An 18,572-nucleotide genomic window follows, 5' to 3' on the forward strand; every position below is an offset into this window, starting at 1 on the left:
TCAGTTTATTTGACATATCTTGAAAACACTTAAGAAACATAATTTATGTAATTGAAATGATTTTGTTAATTACATCAATTACAAAACAATTTACTGTTCATTTACATTTAGCGTGTGGTGAAAGGGATTTTAAAGAAATTTATGATAATTCCGGTTGTACATGTCGGTAGTAGGGTCCATTGTGTTCTTGAATTTTGCTGTTGCAATTTGTCCGATATTTTCATACACTGATGTCAATATAATATTGTCGAACTTTTTTGTTTTTTTTTTTTTTGATCTACCCAAACGTGCTAAAATAAATTCAACATGATTTTCAAAATGTTCATTCTCATTCATTCGATGTCTTATAGAAAATTTCATACGACTTTCATTTCTGACAAAACACATTGAAACATATTATTAAATCAGTTTATCGATTATCCGTTAGAATTGTGTAACCCCCCTTTTTGAAAAATTACCTTTTCTAATAATTTTGTTCATACAAAAATCTTCTTGTTTCATTTCACTTATACAATCAAGTTCATTTATTACCTTTCCAACACTTTCTGATAATATTATAATAATCTTTGAAGGAACAAACGAGTAAATAATTTTTATTTCATGACATTTCTATCATGCCCAAAATCTCTATCATTACGAAGTAATTATGAGACAATTGAAGTTAGGCAACTTTCAAAAGAAACTTTGTCATTGGTTCATTAATCAGCAAGTTTTCGTTTTACAAAATTGTCGTGATTTTGAATATGTTGGTATAGAAATTGTTTCAAAATGAAAAGATCAATGTAAAAATGTAACTAACTCGATTTATTTTGGAAAATGTGATTAAGACACTTTGAAAATAAACGGCTCATCTTTTTGTAGAAGTTAATGAAATAATTAAAAAAAATTAATATTAATACTTATTATTAATACTTATGTTAAATTATTTTTCTATTAACACGTGGCACTCATAGTTATGTGTCATGTGCTTGACTCATGTTAAATTATTAACATAATAAAAAAAGTCAACTCACTGAACTTTTCTTTCTTTCTTTTTTACTTCTTCTTCTTCTTCTTCTTCTTCTTTTTCTTCTGATTCCAAAGGTTAGAAAAAAGTGTGTTTTTCATAAACGATATGATTTACTTTGAATCATGAACTTTGGACACTGAACAGTGTTTTATTATTATTATCATCATCATCATCATCGTCATCATTGAGATGGATATTTAAGGAGACAAATGTTATGTTATGATTTTATTTGAAAGTTGTTCTTGACAGAAGTAAGATCATTACCACCCCATTTTACTGAAAGTTAATCAAAGATACGTGAAATGAATTATTATCAATTTTTTCATTCATTTGAAAGATGAAGACACATGAAATTAGTGAAACATTGTGAACATCGGTGTACAATTGAAGAAACGTCTGAGTGAAATAAAAGAATATTAAGGATTATTTAATAGAAGACAATTAAGTTCTTTTTTAAAGTGAACTATAACATAAGTCGAATTTCAATCGAAAGTGCATCAACAAAAAAAAGCATTGCAGTTTTGTATTTTCTCTCTCGAATTTAAAAATGTTAATTGAATGAAAAAAAAAGACAAAACAAAAAAACAAAAACAATAAAAACTAAACGACGAGGAAAATACGACACGTGAATATTTTTAATTGGTTGGATTATCATTTGGAAGGGTTAGTTGAGGAAAAATCATTTTGATTCGAGTGTATGATTTTAATCATTTGTGTGTGTTTGTGAATTTTCAACTCGATTATTCGTGTTAATGTTTGTCTCTTTTTACTAAAAGACATTTGACAAATAAAAAAAAAAGAAAAACCTTCAAATGAATTTGGTGATGAGCTGAGAGAATTGTGGCGGTGTTAATTTCAAACTTATTTCAAATCAACTTTGGAAAATGAGTCTCTGGAGATTTGGTCCTTTAAAAGACGGTACGTTTATTTACACATACATATTCACATATATATATATTTTTGATTTCTTCTTTTTTTTTTTTTCACACATAGTTTTACAAACACGTTATAAAGTACAGTAGTCAAATTAAGAACGATCGATTTTTTTGAAATGTCACCTGGTGTCTATAGGTAACCTTTCTTTTTCACCGAATATTAGCACACCGTTAACTCGGTGTTTAGTTAACCCCTTGACATACAAATAATATGGGTGGAGAGGGGAGGGGGGAAACTCTAGGTATACGTCACTAAAAATATTCTATTTTAATTAATACAAAATTAAGCACAAAATTAAAAATATATATATATATACATATATATCTTTAATTATATATATATAATTAATATGTATATAATATATAATAATATAATATATATATTAGTACCCCCCCCCTATTTTATAGTAATATACAGTTAAACTATATATTATATTTATAATAATATATATATTATTTATTATATTATATAGTACCTATTTTATTATGTTATATATATAGTACTAATATATATTACAATATTAGTATAATATTATAATATTAGTAATAATATTATAATAATATTATATATATAGTACTAATATTATATATATATATATTAGTATCTATTTTATAGTAATATATAGTTAAACTATATATTAATAATAATATTTATTATATATATATTATTAATTAATATTAATTAAAAAAAACTGTAATAATTATATATATATATTTATTAGTGGGTTACCTAAATAGGGACTTAAAGTAATTTTGTTTTAATATTTGCACCTAAATTTAGATATTTTTATTAAAAACCAATTGATTTTATTTATCTCTCCAGTATTATAAAATTTGCTGAATACTACATAGAACAACCTTGAATTTACTATTGAATCACAACCTTTTATTTCATTTAACCAAACTAAACATAATAATAATAATAATAATACAAATCTCATACTTGTTGGGATGAGAATAATCAAAAGTATAAAATAACTATGCATCAGATCAGTTGAACCAAAGTTGAATGGGAATGTGGAAAGTTCTAACATTAGTTGATTGCATATATGTGTGCATGACAGTGTCTATGTATGTGTGTATGACAGTGTGTATGATATATACAAGGTGAATCGATATTTATTGCCAGATACAAAGTTGTATCCCAACTTACGTGATTTTCATCGGTCCCACCTATCACATAACTTCGTTTCATGACTTTATGTATATATAGATATAGATTTAATAGATAGATAATAAAAAAAGAGATACAAAGAGAGAATGAGAAAAAGAGAGAGAGAGAGAAAGAGAGAGAGAGAAGAGGTTTAGAAGGATGACAAGATAGTTTCATATGCATAATAAAGCTTAAGGGTTTAAGTGTTTGTTGTATCGTTGAGTCATGAGTACTATAGGTGCTTCACTCGAAGCCTTCAAAGATTATCTTTGAATATTATACGAGAAGAGTGAATCATGTTAATAATCCTTCTCTTTTTATCTTTCTATTTATCTCTCTCTTTCTCTTTCTCTTTCTCTTTCTCTTTCTCTTTCTCTTTCTCTCTCACACTCGATCTCTTTTAAAAATTGTATTTCTTGTTAATCTTTTTAGTTTGAATACATTTTGAACTATTATACACAACAAGCTTTGATCAATTCAAAGGGTAAATATTTTCTTTATCTTTCTTGATTTGAATTTTTTTTTTGTTTTTTTTTTTAATGATCAAAGGTCTTATTTTTTCTTTTCTTTGTGAGAGAGAGAGAGAGAGTTGTTTCGTTTGTTTGTTTGTTTGTTTGTAACTTTTAAAACAACTTCTATTTCTTTGATTTATTTTTATGATTTTGAAAAATACAAAAGTGAATCAAATAAATTAAAAAAAAAACAAAGAAAGAAAGAAAGAAAGAAAGAAAAAAGTAGGAAAAGAAATGTAAAGAGAAAAAAAAAAAAAGAAACAAAACCGCGATAAGTGCATTTTTATTAACGGTACTTGAATAAAACTGTGTGTTTATAATCTTTTTATAAATAAAAGTTAAACTTTTCTGTACCATTAACACATTTTTTTTTATTTTTTTATTATTATTATTATTATTATTATTATTATTATTATTATTATTCTCTTATATTATAAAAAAGTTTAATTTTGATTCCATTTAATTGTATTATATTTGATTTGATAAAAGTTTGTCAAAAGTAAGAGAAATATTTAAAATTTTTAACAGATATTTTTCACACACACACACACACACACACAGAGAGAGAGAGAGAGAGAGTTACACGTATACACATACACAAGTAAAAGTTACATTATTTTTATTTCATTTTTTACTACTTACACTCTCTTGTTACGTATTGAAATAATACTTTTGAACGTAACTATTTTAACACACATTAAAATGATATTCAATTTTTATCATTTTTAATGGCCCAAGTGTAATGGCGCTTTTCTAACCTTAAAATTCAAACGAATACATTTCCAAACTGTCATGTGTACTGATTTTTTGTCTCTGAATATCTATTGAACGCTTAATTTAATCGTCAAAACATAAGACACCATTTTTTTAGAGCACTTAATTTTCTATCAAAATTTCTATTGCGCATTTTATAATAATCATTTATTATCGAGTTATAAAATTCATTAAAAAAAAAAATGAAATTTGTCTGAAAATCATCAAACTTCAATCTTCAATATCATTCAAATGGTTAGGTTTATGGAAAAAACATAAGATACCTTTTTTGTAGAGCATTTAATTTCCTACAAAATTTGTCTAAAACATTTTTCTGTACAATCAATAAATAATGAGGTATGAATTTTAATCTATTAAACTGAAAAAAAAAAATTTTTAAAACTGCGATTCGTAAGGATCATCCTATTAAAATAAAGATCTCATATATTTGGTGAGAATTTTTTTTAAGGTTATCTTAACAACCCATTTTTCCGTGGCATTTGTAAAACAAAAAAAAATATATAATTGATTTTGTTGACCCAACCTAATATACATAGGTCGTATACTTAATAATTTTCTTTGATACAAATGTCCAAAAATAATTTCTTGAGTTGTGATATATCGTAGAAAAAAAAAAAAAAAAAAGGATAGCAATGAAACCTTGACATAACCCTGATACAACCGTCTGTCTGTCTCTGTTTAATACGCGTGTCTGTAATCCGTCAAGTTACAGATGATTTTATTCCTTGGTTTTTTTTTTTCCTTTTTTTTTTTACTTTAGTTAGTGCTGCCTTTCCTTAAGTTCATCCACGATGAGGAAAACTCCACGCCCTTTTTTTTCTTTTTTTTTATTCTTTCTCTGTGTCCTATCAGCAAATTGAAGCACGTCTTGAAGAATGTAAGGAGACGATGATGACGCCGGCAGTTACTAACTTTCTATGACACATATGTATATGTGTGTTTTTAATATATATATATATATATATATATATATTTATATTCACTTATACAAAATACAGTCTTATACATTTATATGTAAAAAGGAAGGCACGTTCTTCTCCAACGTTTCTCAAAAAAGAGTTTCGTTGACTCGACAATAATAATATAACCAGACAACAAAAGAGAAGAAAGAAAATATTCTTCAGTTTTGGTCGTGGTGGTGGTGGTAGTAATAATAATAATAATAGTTGTGGTTGTGTTGATGGTAGTGATGGTAGTGGTGGTGGTGGTGGTGGTGGTGTATGGACAAAACGGTATATCGACATAGAATAGTGTGCCATTTGTATGTTGAAATATAAAATAGGAAAAATATATTGTTCAGAAGGGTTTTTTTTTATATTCAACGAAAAATAATTCGCATTTTTTTTGTTTCTTTTTTTTTTTTTTTATCGAACTTCACTTTGTCTGCCACCCTTTACACTTCCTTTTTTCTTTTTTGCACCATACATTTTTTTCGACCAATTATCAGTCAGTTTTTCTCTATCATATTTCAACCCCCATTTTTCCTTTTCTTTTTTTTTTTTATATATATATTTTTTGTTATTTATAGTATGAATTAGAGACTGAAAAAGAGAAAGAGCAATTGCGTTGTTTGTGTTACCTACGTTCAAACTAAGAAATAGAAATCGTTGCAATTTCCTTTAGAGATTCGGGAGGAGGGTTAGGGGGGGAGGGGAAGGGGGGGGGGGAAAAAAAGTTTCTTTGCGGTTTCTGGTTAGAATGTAATTCTTAAATAATGTCTACGAGAGAGTGAGAGATAAAGTGAATGATAGAAATTAGAGATTAACATTCTTTTTTAGAAAGATGCAAAATAGGAGGTTGCACGAAAGATTCGTGCAACTTTCTTTAAAAATACGATATTACAATAAGAAAAGATTTATGATAATAAATTATTACGAGATGAAATGAAGGATAACATTTATAAAAAAAGAATTTACTAAACAAATTTCCATTTTCATTTAGTCGATCAATGACCACCGTAGTAGTGTCTCAGAACAAACTATGGCCGGTCACATATAATCAACATGGCTACGGCATTATTTTTATTACTCAAAGAATATAATAAATTAATGTTAATAAAAAATGGTAGTTGTTCAATAGCACACTTTTTATTTCAAATTATCGGTCATATTTAAATACACTAACATTCAATTTTTATTTAGTTGATCAATGACCACCGTAGTGTCTTAGAAGAAACTATGGCCGGTCATATAAGACCAACATGGCCACGGCATTATTTTTATTATTCAAAGAATATAATGGCAAAATAATAATAAATTAATGTTAATAAAATATTGTAATTGTTCAATAAGACACTTTTTATTTCAAAGTATCTTTTATATATCGGCCATAATCAAATACACTAACATTCAATTTTCATTTAGTTAATCAATGACCACCGTAGTGTCTTAGAAAAAACTATGGCCGGTCATATAAGACCAACATGGCCACGGCATTATTTTTATTACTCAAAGAATATAATAAATTAATGTTAATAAAAAATGGTAATTATTCAATAGCACACTTTTTATTTCAAATTATCGGTCATATTTAAATACACTAACATTCAATTTTCATTTAATTGATCAATGACCACCGTAGTGTCTGAGGAGAAACCGTGGTCAACATGGCAGTCCAAAGTGTTAAACGAAAATAGAATTTGAGAAGAATTGAAATAAAATTGAAGAAGAACAATATGTATTCTTTTTTTTTTTTTTTTACAATTAAATCAATGCTCCAGTATATTAATCAACGTCATTGATAAGCTCGTAGAGACAAGAACAAAGTCGATATTTTATTATTTTTTATCACGAAAGAAGAAAGGGATGAATTCTTGCGTACACTATGAAGAAAAACTATCCATGACTAGATAAAACCCTACTCGAGAAAAATTATTTATAAATTGATACATATATATAATATTTAATAAGAAAATAAAAGTATTGATAAAACATTTATAATTTGATCAATAATCAAATATATACATACCTACTCTTAATCAAAGAGATTTTATTTTAATTGAACATAATTTATAGTAATTAATAAAAATATATTATTATATTAATCATTTTAATTTTTATTATTTTATTACAATAACAATAGATTATAACAAACACATTCCCGAGTGTGATGATCATACGGTCAATGAACGGTTTTACGAGATTACATTCTTATCGTAACTTCTTCAACGTCATGTTATAAATAATCATTATAAACAATTTTATATATATATATATATATATATATATATATATATATTAAAATTACAATGTGATAGTTTGTTGAAATGTTAAAATCGTTATACGTTCACATAACAAGTAAGTCGTAAGCAGAAGATTAAATGGATGATGGGGTGGTGGTAACCAGCTGGTTTTTTCTTTCTATTATTAAATAAGATCCGTTATAAACTTCTTGGAAAAGTAAAATCTATCACCAAGGAGACCTACACTATTTCACTTAGATATTTCGTATTACGTTTTCTGTGAGGAAATGTTGAGAAAATACATACATACATACTGATCTACGTTAAAGGAAAGAAATAACGTTGGTATTACAACTTTTACTTTGGATTATGTGATTTATCATCGAATGTCCAACAAAGTTTTAGTAGTAAAAACAGTTACAAACTAATATATATATATATATTTTTGTTTTATTTATATTCTCTCTTTATATATTTTTGAAATATTTAGTTCCATTTATCAAAAACTGTTTAAACTTCAAACTTTTATCACTGGAATTATCATTTTATTTTATTGAACAATTTAATACGAGGACGTTATAATATTATATATATATATATATTATATAATACTATATATTTACATAATATATAGTATCATATAATTATTATTATATATACTGTATATATTAGTATAGTATAGTATTTAATAAAATATTTATTTAAAGTATACTATAATATATATATATAAGAAGAGTTAGTTAGTTCCCTAGGGAACTAATAACAGCAACAATAATTTTCCCTAGGGAAACTAGCAGCAAACCAACAACAACCCTTCTCTTTCTTTCTTTCTTTCTTTCTTTCTTTCATTGTGGAACTTCCAATTTTGTTTGTAATATCAAGAAGAAATATACATTTAAAAAATTGTTTTTAAAAGTATATAATCAGAGGATAAATGGTGACACAGATAACTCTGCTTAGCAAACGTGTTTTAATTCAAGTGTTCGTTAAAAAGAACTCCCTGGAACTCATCAACTCACTAGTCGCATTTTTTTTTTTTTTTTTTCTTAATTACGCTAACACCACCAGCCAGCAGCAGCGTCGTCACCCGATCGTTGCTAAATCGTGTTGATGATGCGTAATTAAAATTTATCTTATAAGAACATGAGCAATGAAAAAACAAAAACTACCCTCAGACACTTTCTGCATAGTCGAATAATTTTCTAGAATTTTAATCAACAAACGAGTTATACCTGTAAAACAACAAATACATTTGAAAAGGTACATCGAAATAATATTACTTTTACCTATAAGAAAAGAACAAAAAAAAAACCATGAAAAATTGAGCATGGACAACGAGTATTGTTTCTCATAGTTCAACTGGTTTAGTTGGACAACGCTGGTTGTCCTCTAACTGTTTGTGTGTGTGTGTGAGTGTGTGGATTCGTGAGAGTCGGTTTAAATTAGCGAGTCTAGACGCTTCGGAAATACCACGTGCAACACGTCACTCCCCATAACGCGTCGTCTTTTCAATTCTAACGTGTTCCTCCATAGACGACTCCTCTCTCCTATCCAGCTGTTCTTCTCCCTATGATCTCTGTTTTCATCGATTGTACAAAATGAAAGTTTCGATAGTTAATAAAAAAAAGAAACAACACAAGACAGTGTGTGCTGCTGTTGCTGCTGCTACTTCTGACCAAAAAAAGAAAAAAAACAACTCAATCTCGAGCTGCAAGTATTTAGAATCGATCGTAAAAAAAAAAAAAACTAATCGAATGACTTCTATCGATCGTTCTTTTCGTAATATATACTTCCTTCGTGGTAACTTCCGATAAATATAGATTTTGTTTTGATTTAGGTGGTGGTGGGAGGAATCATAACAAAAATTCAATGAACGAAAAGAAAGTACTTTTTCTGTTTTCTTCTTTTTTATCAAGAAATTAACTTTAGTGTATTGTTAGAAATTGTTAGAAATAACACGTGACTTTTATCAAAACAATTTTATAATTTACAATATTATAATATCGTAGTGGTAGATAATGGGATGATATCGAAAGAGAAATGTGCACCCTTATTGTTATGTAGAGGGGAGGGGAGAGTTAGGACGAATGGAGTTTGTTCCCCCCACCTACCTCCCACTCCCCACCGCGTAACGCAACCACGGCCAACGGAGCATCGTCCCGTGGTCGTTAACGTGTACAAGTGGCGCCTCGTGGCGCTGCAGTCGCGTGCTCGCCCTCAGTGTTCTCGAGTCTTGCTAGGTGCGTGTTTCGTGGTATGGTTGTGTCGTCGTTGCCGTCGTCTTTTTCTCCTCCACCTCCTCCTCTTTCTCCTCCTCCTCCTCCTCCTCCTTTTTCTTCTCTTCCTCTTCCTTCTTCTTCTCCTAGTCATCATCATCGTCATCATTATCATCATCATCATCATAGTTTTTCATCAGTGACTTTATACTCCTCACATCCTAACTCTCTATCCATCTATCTGTACGTCTCCCACCTTGACCATTTCTTCTTCTTCTTCTTCTTCTTCTTCTTCTTCTCTCCCATGCTCGCCGCTGCTCACACCGTCGTCGTCTTTCTGTTGTTGGTACTCTCAGCAGCAGCACCACCACCACCACGTTTGTTTGTACGCCACGTTCCGTCGTCGTCTACTTCGTTGTCGTGCGCTTGCAATTAAATTCCGTCGCGGATCATCCGTCCAGACTAAGAAAGACGTCTGAGAAAAAACATACTTTTATTGACGTGAGTGAGAGAGAAAGAGAGAGAGAGGAACTCTCGTGTATTATCTTACAAGATTTGCAACAAGTACTACGTGTGTTCAGTAAATACAGGAATAAAAAAAAAAAAGAAATGGACTCTCCTCTCTTTGTGTTTTTCTCGCGCGTGTTTTGTGATGATGATAATGATGATAATATTATTATGTGCCAAAAGTGGTGGTGGTGGTAGTAGTGATAGTGGTGGTAGTGTCTGATGTGTTTTTTTACTATTGCTTTCTGAAGTAGCAAAAAAAAGTGTGTGGGTGTATGAGTGCGTGCGTAAGTGCGTGAGTGCATACGTTCATTGGACTCTAGGCTTCGTATCGTGTCGTGTCGTGTCGTGTCGTTGGAATTGTCGTCGTCTTCCTAATAAATAACATAATAATAATAATAATAATAATAATAATAATAATAATAATAAAATAGTAATAGTAGTCAGGCGACATCGCCCAAAAAGAAAAAAAAAACAAATCGACCATGAAATTCTGCCCTCCATTTCTGTGCCTGCTGCTACTACATTCGCGTCTGAATTTTTTCTTCGAATAATCCGTCGAATTTTGGAATATTATTATTATGACTATGACTGCTACTATTACTACTATTATTAATACTACACAACTATTTCTACCATTTACTACTACTACTACTACTACTACAAAGAAAAAGTTGTAGTCGGTGTAGCGCGTGTTCGACGTCGTGTTACGTCCTCGTAATATTCGTAGTGAGTATGCGCGTAGTATACTCTGTGTTTATCTATCATCGGCGCGCCCTCTTTTTCCCTCTCTCTTTCTCTGTCTCACTCTCTCTCTCTCCCTCTCTCTCGTTTACTCATTCTAGCCGTTCTCTCACCTGCCGACATTACCGCCGGCACGCAGGTGTCTCTCGCTTGCCGGCCGTTCTGTTGTCTTCTTGTGTTGTGTTGTTGCCCATTACTGAAAAAGAAATCGTAAAGCAATAAGAGAGAAAAAGATAGGGAATTGAAAAAAAACACGAAGATTACCGAAATTTCACGATCTCCCTCCCCTCTTATGAGATGATGTTCCTTTTTTTCTTATAAAAATTCTCATATACACATTTCTTTTATTTTTAATTTTTTTATATTAGATTCTTTAAAAATATATTTAAAAAAAACAACCCAAAGGCAATATTTTTTTAAAACAATTTATAATGTTTTTATGTAGTAATATTTCGATTGAAAAAAAATATAAGAAAAATTTTGAGGTTAGAGGATGTTTTTTTTTTGTGGTTAGGGGTATTGCACTCAACTTGATTCTCTAAAAGTGTCATTCATCTTAATTATTCTTTAATTTTGACCAATCCTTGTTAATCATTTTTTGTGTCAATCTTTTGGAATGAGTTTATTGGATGTTAATCAACCCCCTCCTGCCATAGCCTTTTCATTGGTCACATGATTTTTTAAAAAACTACGTAAATCATAATAGCGGTTTCTCAGTAGCATGGTCAAGGTCTTCATTTTCTAAACCTTTGTGTTCCCTTTCTACAAATATTTATAAATTCTTAATCGCATTTCTTTGACAATTTTTAACTAACGTTCATACAATTGAGATTAATGTCTGTGTGTGTGTGTGTGTGTGTGTGTGTGTGTGTGTGTGTGTGTGTGTGTATGAGTTTATTATATTCGTATGAGAATAAATATTTCTATAGACGAGATGATGCGTCACGTTAAACGATTCTAACGTGAGCAGCACGTTAAGATCGACCAATTAAAATCGTCGGATGGTTGACGTTTATAAGTAAATCGTGGAGGGGGTTTAGAAGGGGTAGTGGCGGGGAAGGTAAAAGGCGTGGGAGCAAAGGTTCTTTGCGTCTCTCTTCGAGCATTATAATACGAATAAAAGACATCTTTGTGTGTTGTATTGTTGTTGTTGTTGTTGTTATGCACAATGCAAACTATTCATATAACGATGACTATGACGATAATGATGATGATAACTACTGCAACGGCGACACCTTGGCCGATGGTGGTGTCGATTAAGACGATCTTTTTTCCTCGTTCCAACTACGTAGTAGAAAAACTAGACTCTTGAATACTTTTTTACGATTTTGGTTTCTGATATTTGATTAAGTATCATCTTTTTTTCTTTTTTTTTCAAGGACATTTTGTATAGGGGAAATCTATGTGTGTCGTAAGAGGTGAGACATTAAAAAAAAAACCAAACAAGAAGGGCTAACGTAATTGTCGATGATTCGTAATTGTTTTTTTAAATTGGGAGTTTTGAATTAACAAAAACGACGACGACGACAACGACGACAACGACGGCAACAAGAAAACAGGGGATTTTAGTGAAATTTTGGTTGAAAGACAAAGAGGAAATAAAAAGGGATTTAGAAATTGAAAGAAAAAATAGTTGTAGTGCCAAAGAAGAAAAGAAGAAGGAGGAGAAGGAGGAAGAGGAGGAGGAGGAGGTGGAGGATATTTTCTTGGCGTTGGATAGTTTGAATAATCGAAATACCGTGGAGTCGCAAGACAGCAGCAGCAAGGCGCGACGCGAGCCGACCACTCGAGCAGCCCTGCGTCAGGATGTTCCCTGTGCTATCGAAAAGGGCCATCCGGTAGCTCCGTTGCCGGCTCTCGTCGCGATCCTCAGACCCTGGAGGAAAAAGAATCGCAGAGGACAACGTTCGAAGGAACGATTGGGAAGGGAAATGTCGGTCAGGGTCAGCGGTGTTTATTTGGTGCCAGCTTCGGCTACTAATACTAATAACGAGCCCAATAACGAAAGAAGTAACAATAATCTTGAACAACAAGCTCAACAACAGCAGCAGCAACAACAACAGCAACATCATCATCACCATCATCATCATCATGATCATCAACAGCTACAGCAACAGCAGCAACAACGGCACCAGCAACATAGACAACAACAACAACAACAACAGCAGCAGCAACAGTATCACCCTACCAAGACCGTAACCATTGCAACTGCACCTCAACGGAGCAATAGTCTCGATTATTTAAACTTCGAAGAGAAACGACAAATCATAGCGTCTTCCTTATCCCTAAGCGATTTTCTGGCTCATGGGCCTGCCGCTGCAGCAGCGGCTGCGGCCAAGGAAGTTGCTGCTAATACCGTCATTGGTAAGTACCACAAGGAAGACAGAATAATACTCCAAAGAATTTCAACAGACGTTGATAAAAGCTCGTCGTCGTTTCCGATTGACCGTGCCAAGAAAACACCTCTCTGTTGTTTTTTTTAATTTTTTTTTTTACTCTCTTGCATTTATCGACTTTCCAGGAACGCAGTTTCGTTCCACGTTCAAATTACTGACATTCCATAGACAAAGATAGTAGTGTGGTAAACGATTATGCAGTTAGGACAAGAGTTGTGTTCCAGATCCAACCACGTTGAGGAAATTAGCTGAACGTATCCGTGTATCCACTTGTTTGCCCTTTACTTCTTTTTTATGGGTCCCTTAAAACCCTTTCTCTTTCTATTTTCTTCTTTACCATCCGAGTCGAATTTATGGAACTCGTGACGAATAACTATAAAGCAGAATATCATGACCGCGCCTTTGCAACGTTGCCGATTGATGATTGTGTATGAGTCAGGTATATATATGTGTGTGTGTGTTCTTTTCTAAGACTGTGTGATGATCGATGATATATCGGTTTGTTCTGTCGACACGTGATTATAGTAACCACGACGGCATTCCTTCGTTCTTCAGACGACCTCGAACAAGTCTCCTTCTCCACCTTTCTGGCCAATGTTTACTTCGAAATTGGGTGGTACATCTGACGTCATTTTATGACTTCCGACCTACGCAACGGAACTTTTCTTAGTTCTCCTTTTGTTTCTATTTTTTTTTTTTATTTTTTCGATTATAACTATAGATAACAGTGGTTCCCAAATTATCTTACCGCCCCCTTTCTAGAAAAAATATTAGCGCCATCTGGAAATTTTTTTTTTTAAATTTTAATAGCAATTAATAGGAAATTTTATTATAGGGGTGTGTTCGTATTATTATATGTATATATTTTTAATCCATTAAACTGTTAACTGGGTGGGACGTATAAATACGTCTAACGTATTTTAGGTATTTTATATATAAATAAACGAAAAAATATATATTTCATAGTCTTTTCATTTATATTATAGTTTATTATTATTATTATTATTATTATTATTATTATTATTATTATTATTATTATTATTATTATTATTATTATATATATAAAATACTATATATGTCATATATAAGATTTTAAACATAAATAAGAAAAAAAAATGGCGTAATTAAAAAGGGAATTCCCCGATTAACAGGTTAATGTTTCAACCGCCCCCTAAATTGCAGTAACACCCACCAGGGGGCAGTGGTGTCGCCCACTTTGGGAATCCCTGGCTAAATATCATTTATTTTTTCAATTTCTTAGATAAATGAATGATTTTATTGAAAAAAAAAAGAAGTGTTATAAATTGCGATAATCCTTTCTTTTTATTCTCATTATCTCGATTAGATTAATCTCTCAACATAATTAAAAGATAATTGTTGAAGTTTGTGTAATAATTGTCATGAAGTTGCATTTTACAAATTGAAACAACTTTGTTTGTCTCAACGAATTCAATGACAATTGGAAGGAAAAAAAAAATAAAAATAAAAATAGATAGAAGACAATATTTTTTTTCCTCTTAGCAATTAAGTTTCATCAGTGATATTCCGGTTAAATGATGATGATGATGATGATGATGATGACGCGTTTAGAATAAAACACCTTATAGAATCTTTTTCGATATTATTCCACTTTTGTAAATACACGACGAAGACTATGACTACGAGCAAGTATAACTGATCGGCCTAGAAAATGTAATTGTATAACATTTAATAGGACGAACGGTTGAGGAAACGATAAACTGTCGTCTCTCTGTAAAACGGGTTCAGAATTGACAGAGTACCTAATGTGGCAACGCTGCACGGAAATCATTCATTGAGTGAATGTACGTTCCACTCGTAGCATGACTAAAACGTGCACACGCGCTCACACACACATACGTTTATACATGTGTATAAATACACAGGAAACTTTGCTATTCCATCTATAGTAATCAACAACATCACAAAACTTCTAAAAACATACTAATTTCTTTAAAAAATTCAACATATTCACACATTACATGATAATCCTTCGAATCCCTCAAACTTTGATTTGAAAAATATTTTTTTTTTTTATAACAAAAAATACAATTTTTTTCCTCCCATTCTTTTTTCATTATGAAACATTTACACTTTGAAAAAGCTGGTGATTTTTTTTTTTTTTTTTTTTTAACAACGTTGTTCAACCTGAAAGTTATAATGTGGACTTTTTTGGTGATGTTGGTGGTGGTGGTGGATTGGGGGAGTGGTTTGTGAACTCGAAGAAAACGCGTCTCATGGAAAATTCATTTTCTCATTTCAAGATTCTGTGTAGCCAGAAAAAAAAAAGTCACTTTATCAAGCAAAGGCAAGGGCCTTAAAGAAAAAAGGGGGGAAGAAGCTTTCCACTCCTGCCCCTTCTCCTTCCCCTTCCCCTCTCCTGCCACTATATACATGAATTACTTGTACGATATCTGTGGGCTTGTATCTGTCCAACAGTGTGTAGCTTTTTTAAAAACTCACCGATACAAAAAGTGTCTCCCTCTTTAATTCTTCTTCATAGTTTCGAAGAAAGGATTTTCTTCTTCCTAGGTTTTTTTTTTTTCTTTTTTTTTTGCTTTTGTTATATATACATTTTCCTTTGACAAAATGGTAGAAAAAACAGAGAGTGAGAGAGAGAGAGAGAAGGTTTTTTCAAGTTCTTGAAAGGGGATGGGGATGGGGATGGAAAGGTTCGATAATTGCAAGTTTATTTCTCGTTAAGGAGAAAAAAAAATACAAAAATCTTTTTCTAAAACACTAAATTGCAATTTTAACATGGAAAGTATTACAAACACTAATATCACTTTATTAATTGTAGTAACATATTGTTTTGGTTTGTTGTTTTTGCAAAATTTGGGAAAGAAAATATTTAAATAGTAACACTTACAGAATGTCAATTAATAATACTAATAATAATAATAATAGTAGTAATAGTAATGATAATAATAAAACCTACAGAGCTGGGGGTTGGGACACCCTGTTGTATATTTCGATTTATTTCAAATAATTATTATATAATAATATAATATAATATATAATATTATTATATAATAATAATATTTATATTATATTAATTATTATATTAATAATAATATATTATTAATTATATTATATTATATTAATTATATTATATTATATTAATTATAATGATATTATGTTATATTATAATAATATATTATTATTATATATATATAATTATTATATATATAATTAATATTATATAATAATATTATATATAATAAGCAATAAATCGTATATATAATATATATTATAATTGTTATAAATAATTATTTTATTTAACATCTATATTTTATATACCAATTATCTTTTATTAACAGCTATATAATCTAGGGTCTAAGTAATCTAATAATATTTTATTTTATCTTTTCTTTTTTTTTTTGCATAATTAAAAAAAGAAAATATATAAATAATAACACTTACAGAATACCATTTAATAATAATAATAATAATAATAATAATAATAATCAAAATAATTCAAACACCTACAGTTGGGATTGGTGGGTACAGAACACCCTGTTGTATATTTCGATTTATTTCAAATTTTAATTTGTGAAATAAGAAATTAAATAATAAACTTACAAAATTAAGAAATAAATTACTTATCCCAGTTGGGTTTTATTTTTTTGTATTTTTTTGTTTTTTTTTAAACTTGAAAGTTTTGTTCAATTCAAAACTCACAGTTGTGATTTTATTTCTAGGAATAATGCCAAAAATATTATGTCATTTTATTTCTCATAGGGGAATTTCAAATTCTTGATGATATACATTTGAAATTGGTTCAAATTTTTTTTTCTTTTTTTTTTTTTTTTTTTTTTTTTATTGGCACTTTAAAGAAACGAAAAATATAAGTAACATTTGTATGTATATGTGTTTGTGTGTATGCATGAGTTCATTGAGAGAAATATATCGAAAGATTTTAAAGTTGTGTTTGATGAAAGAGAATGAACTTTCTGACTCACACTCATACTCACACACATACATACACACACACACACACACACAAATATCATACTCTTTCACATTTCTCTTTCTATTTCTCTCTGACAAACAGTTTTGTGAGTGATCCCAGCATGTTGGTATTTGCGGAGGTGTCTGGCAAGTGGCAAAAAGGAGGAGAAGAAAGAGGAAAGAGTAGGAGGAGGAGAGGAGGAGGAGGAGAGGAAGAGGAGGAGGAAGATGAACAGCTTCGAGTTATTTTTGACGATGTTCGATATCCGATCGCCATTTCTCTCATGACAGATCCACCAAGAGCAATAAAAAAAAAAGAAAAAAACAATCAAAAGATTTTCCAATGTCAGTGCAATTAATAATCCTTTATCAAATTCATCAAACTCTTTCTACCGAAACTTCTTCATATCGAAAAATTGCAACACGAAATGCAATTTAACACAATTGAGGGCCACGTCACTCATCGATGACTGACACTGGACTTTCAACATATGCCACGTCAGTCATCGATGACTGACATTAGACTCAACATATGCCACGTCAGTCATCGATGACTGACACTAGACTCAACATATGCCACGTCAGTCATCGATGACTGACACTGGAATTTCAGTTTGGGCCGTGTCAGTCATCGATGACTGACATTAGACTATAAATTTAGGCCACGTCAGTCATCTGTGACTGACACGTTTAACTTTTTTTCAATACAAAGTAACCCCCGTGGCCTGACGAGAATTTCCCTAAAAATTCGCGTGGCGCTCTAGCGTGTCAAAGTTTCTTTTACCTCGTAAAATAAAACATTCGATTAGGGTTTTTTATTTTTTTTCGAAAATAGCATTTCATTTTGAAGTATCTTTCTCAATAGAACCGAATAAGAAGATAGGCCAGTGTTATATATCAAACGAATGAAAAGGATGATGTTGAAGGAGGAAGATGAGGTGGTGGTGATAGTGGTGGTGGTGATTGTGGTTGTGGTTTTGCTTGTGGAAAGCAAGAAAGAGAGAGAGAGAGAGAGAAAAAGGAAATAAATAAATCCCAAAAAACTTTTCACGGACGTTAAGTTCCATAAATAACACGTCGAATGATTCTTCTGGAATTCTTCGAGTAACCAACACACACACACACATACACAGAGACAGACAGACAGAGTAGTAGTAGTAGTAGTAGTAATACTTC

General features: G+C 30.7%; 2 protein-coding genes and 1 long non-coding RNA gene across 3 annotated transcripts in view; 2 read left to right on the plus strand and 1 right to left on the minus strand.

The window, feature by feature from the left end:
• LOC107066343 (uncharacterized) overlaps positions 1-18,572 on the plus strand; it is a 112,286-nt gene that overhangs the window by 29,202 nt on the left and 64,512 nt on the right. The window lies entirely within an intron of this gene.
• On the minus strand, positions 9,450-10,912 carry LOC107066364 (uncharacterized). Its single transcript, XR_001475706.2, has 2 exons — positions 10,772-10,912; positions 9,450-10,661 (listed from the first exon to the last, which is right to left on the minus strand). It is a non-coding gene; the product is annotated as an uncharacterized LOC107066364 (long non-coding RNA).
• On the plus strand, positions 10,657-17,522 carry LOC149033757 (uncharacterized). Its single transcript, XM_089169929.1, has 3 exons — positions 10,657-11,016; positions 12,411-13,395; positions 17,500-17,522. The coding sequence occupies exons 2-3, from the start codon at positions 12,963-12,965 to the stop codon at positions 17,505-17,507; spliced, it is 441 nt and encodes a 146-aa protein (XP_089026055.1). The 5' UTR covers positions 10,657-11,016; positions 12,411-12,962; the 3' UTR covers positions 17,508-17,522.

This window comes from Polistes dominula, unplaced genomic scaffold, assembly GCF_049000335.1.
Source record: "Polistes dominula isolate Pdom_NZ unplaced genomic scaffold, Pdom_raw_medaka contig_29, whole genome shotgun sequence".
Classification (NCBI taxonomy): domain Eukaryota; kingdom Metazoa; phylum Arthropoda; class Insecta; order Hymenoptera; family Vespidae; genus Polistes; species Polistes dominula.

Bases quoted from the DNA above. Each gene is read 5' to 3' on its own strand.
- LOC149033757 (XM_089169929.1), top strand. From the start codon at position 12,963: ATGTCGGTCAGGGTCAGCGGTGTTTATTTGGTGCCAGCTTCGGCTACT.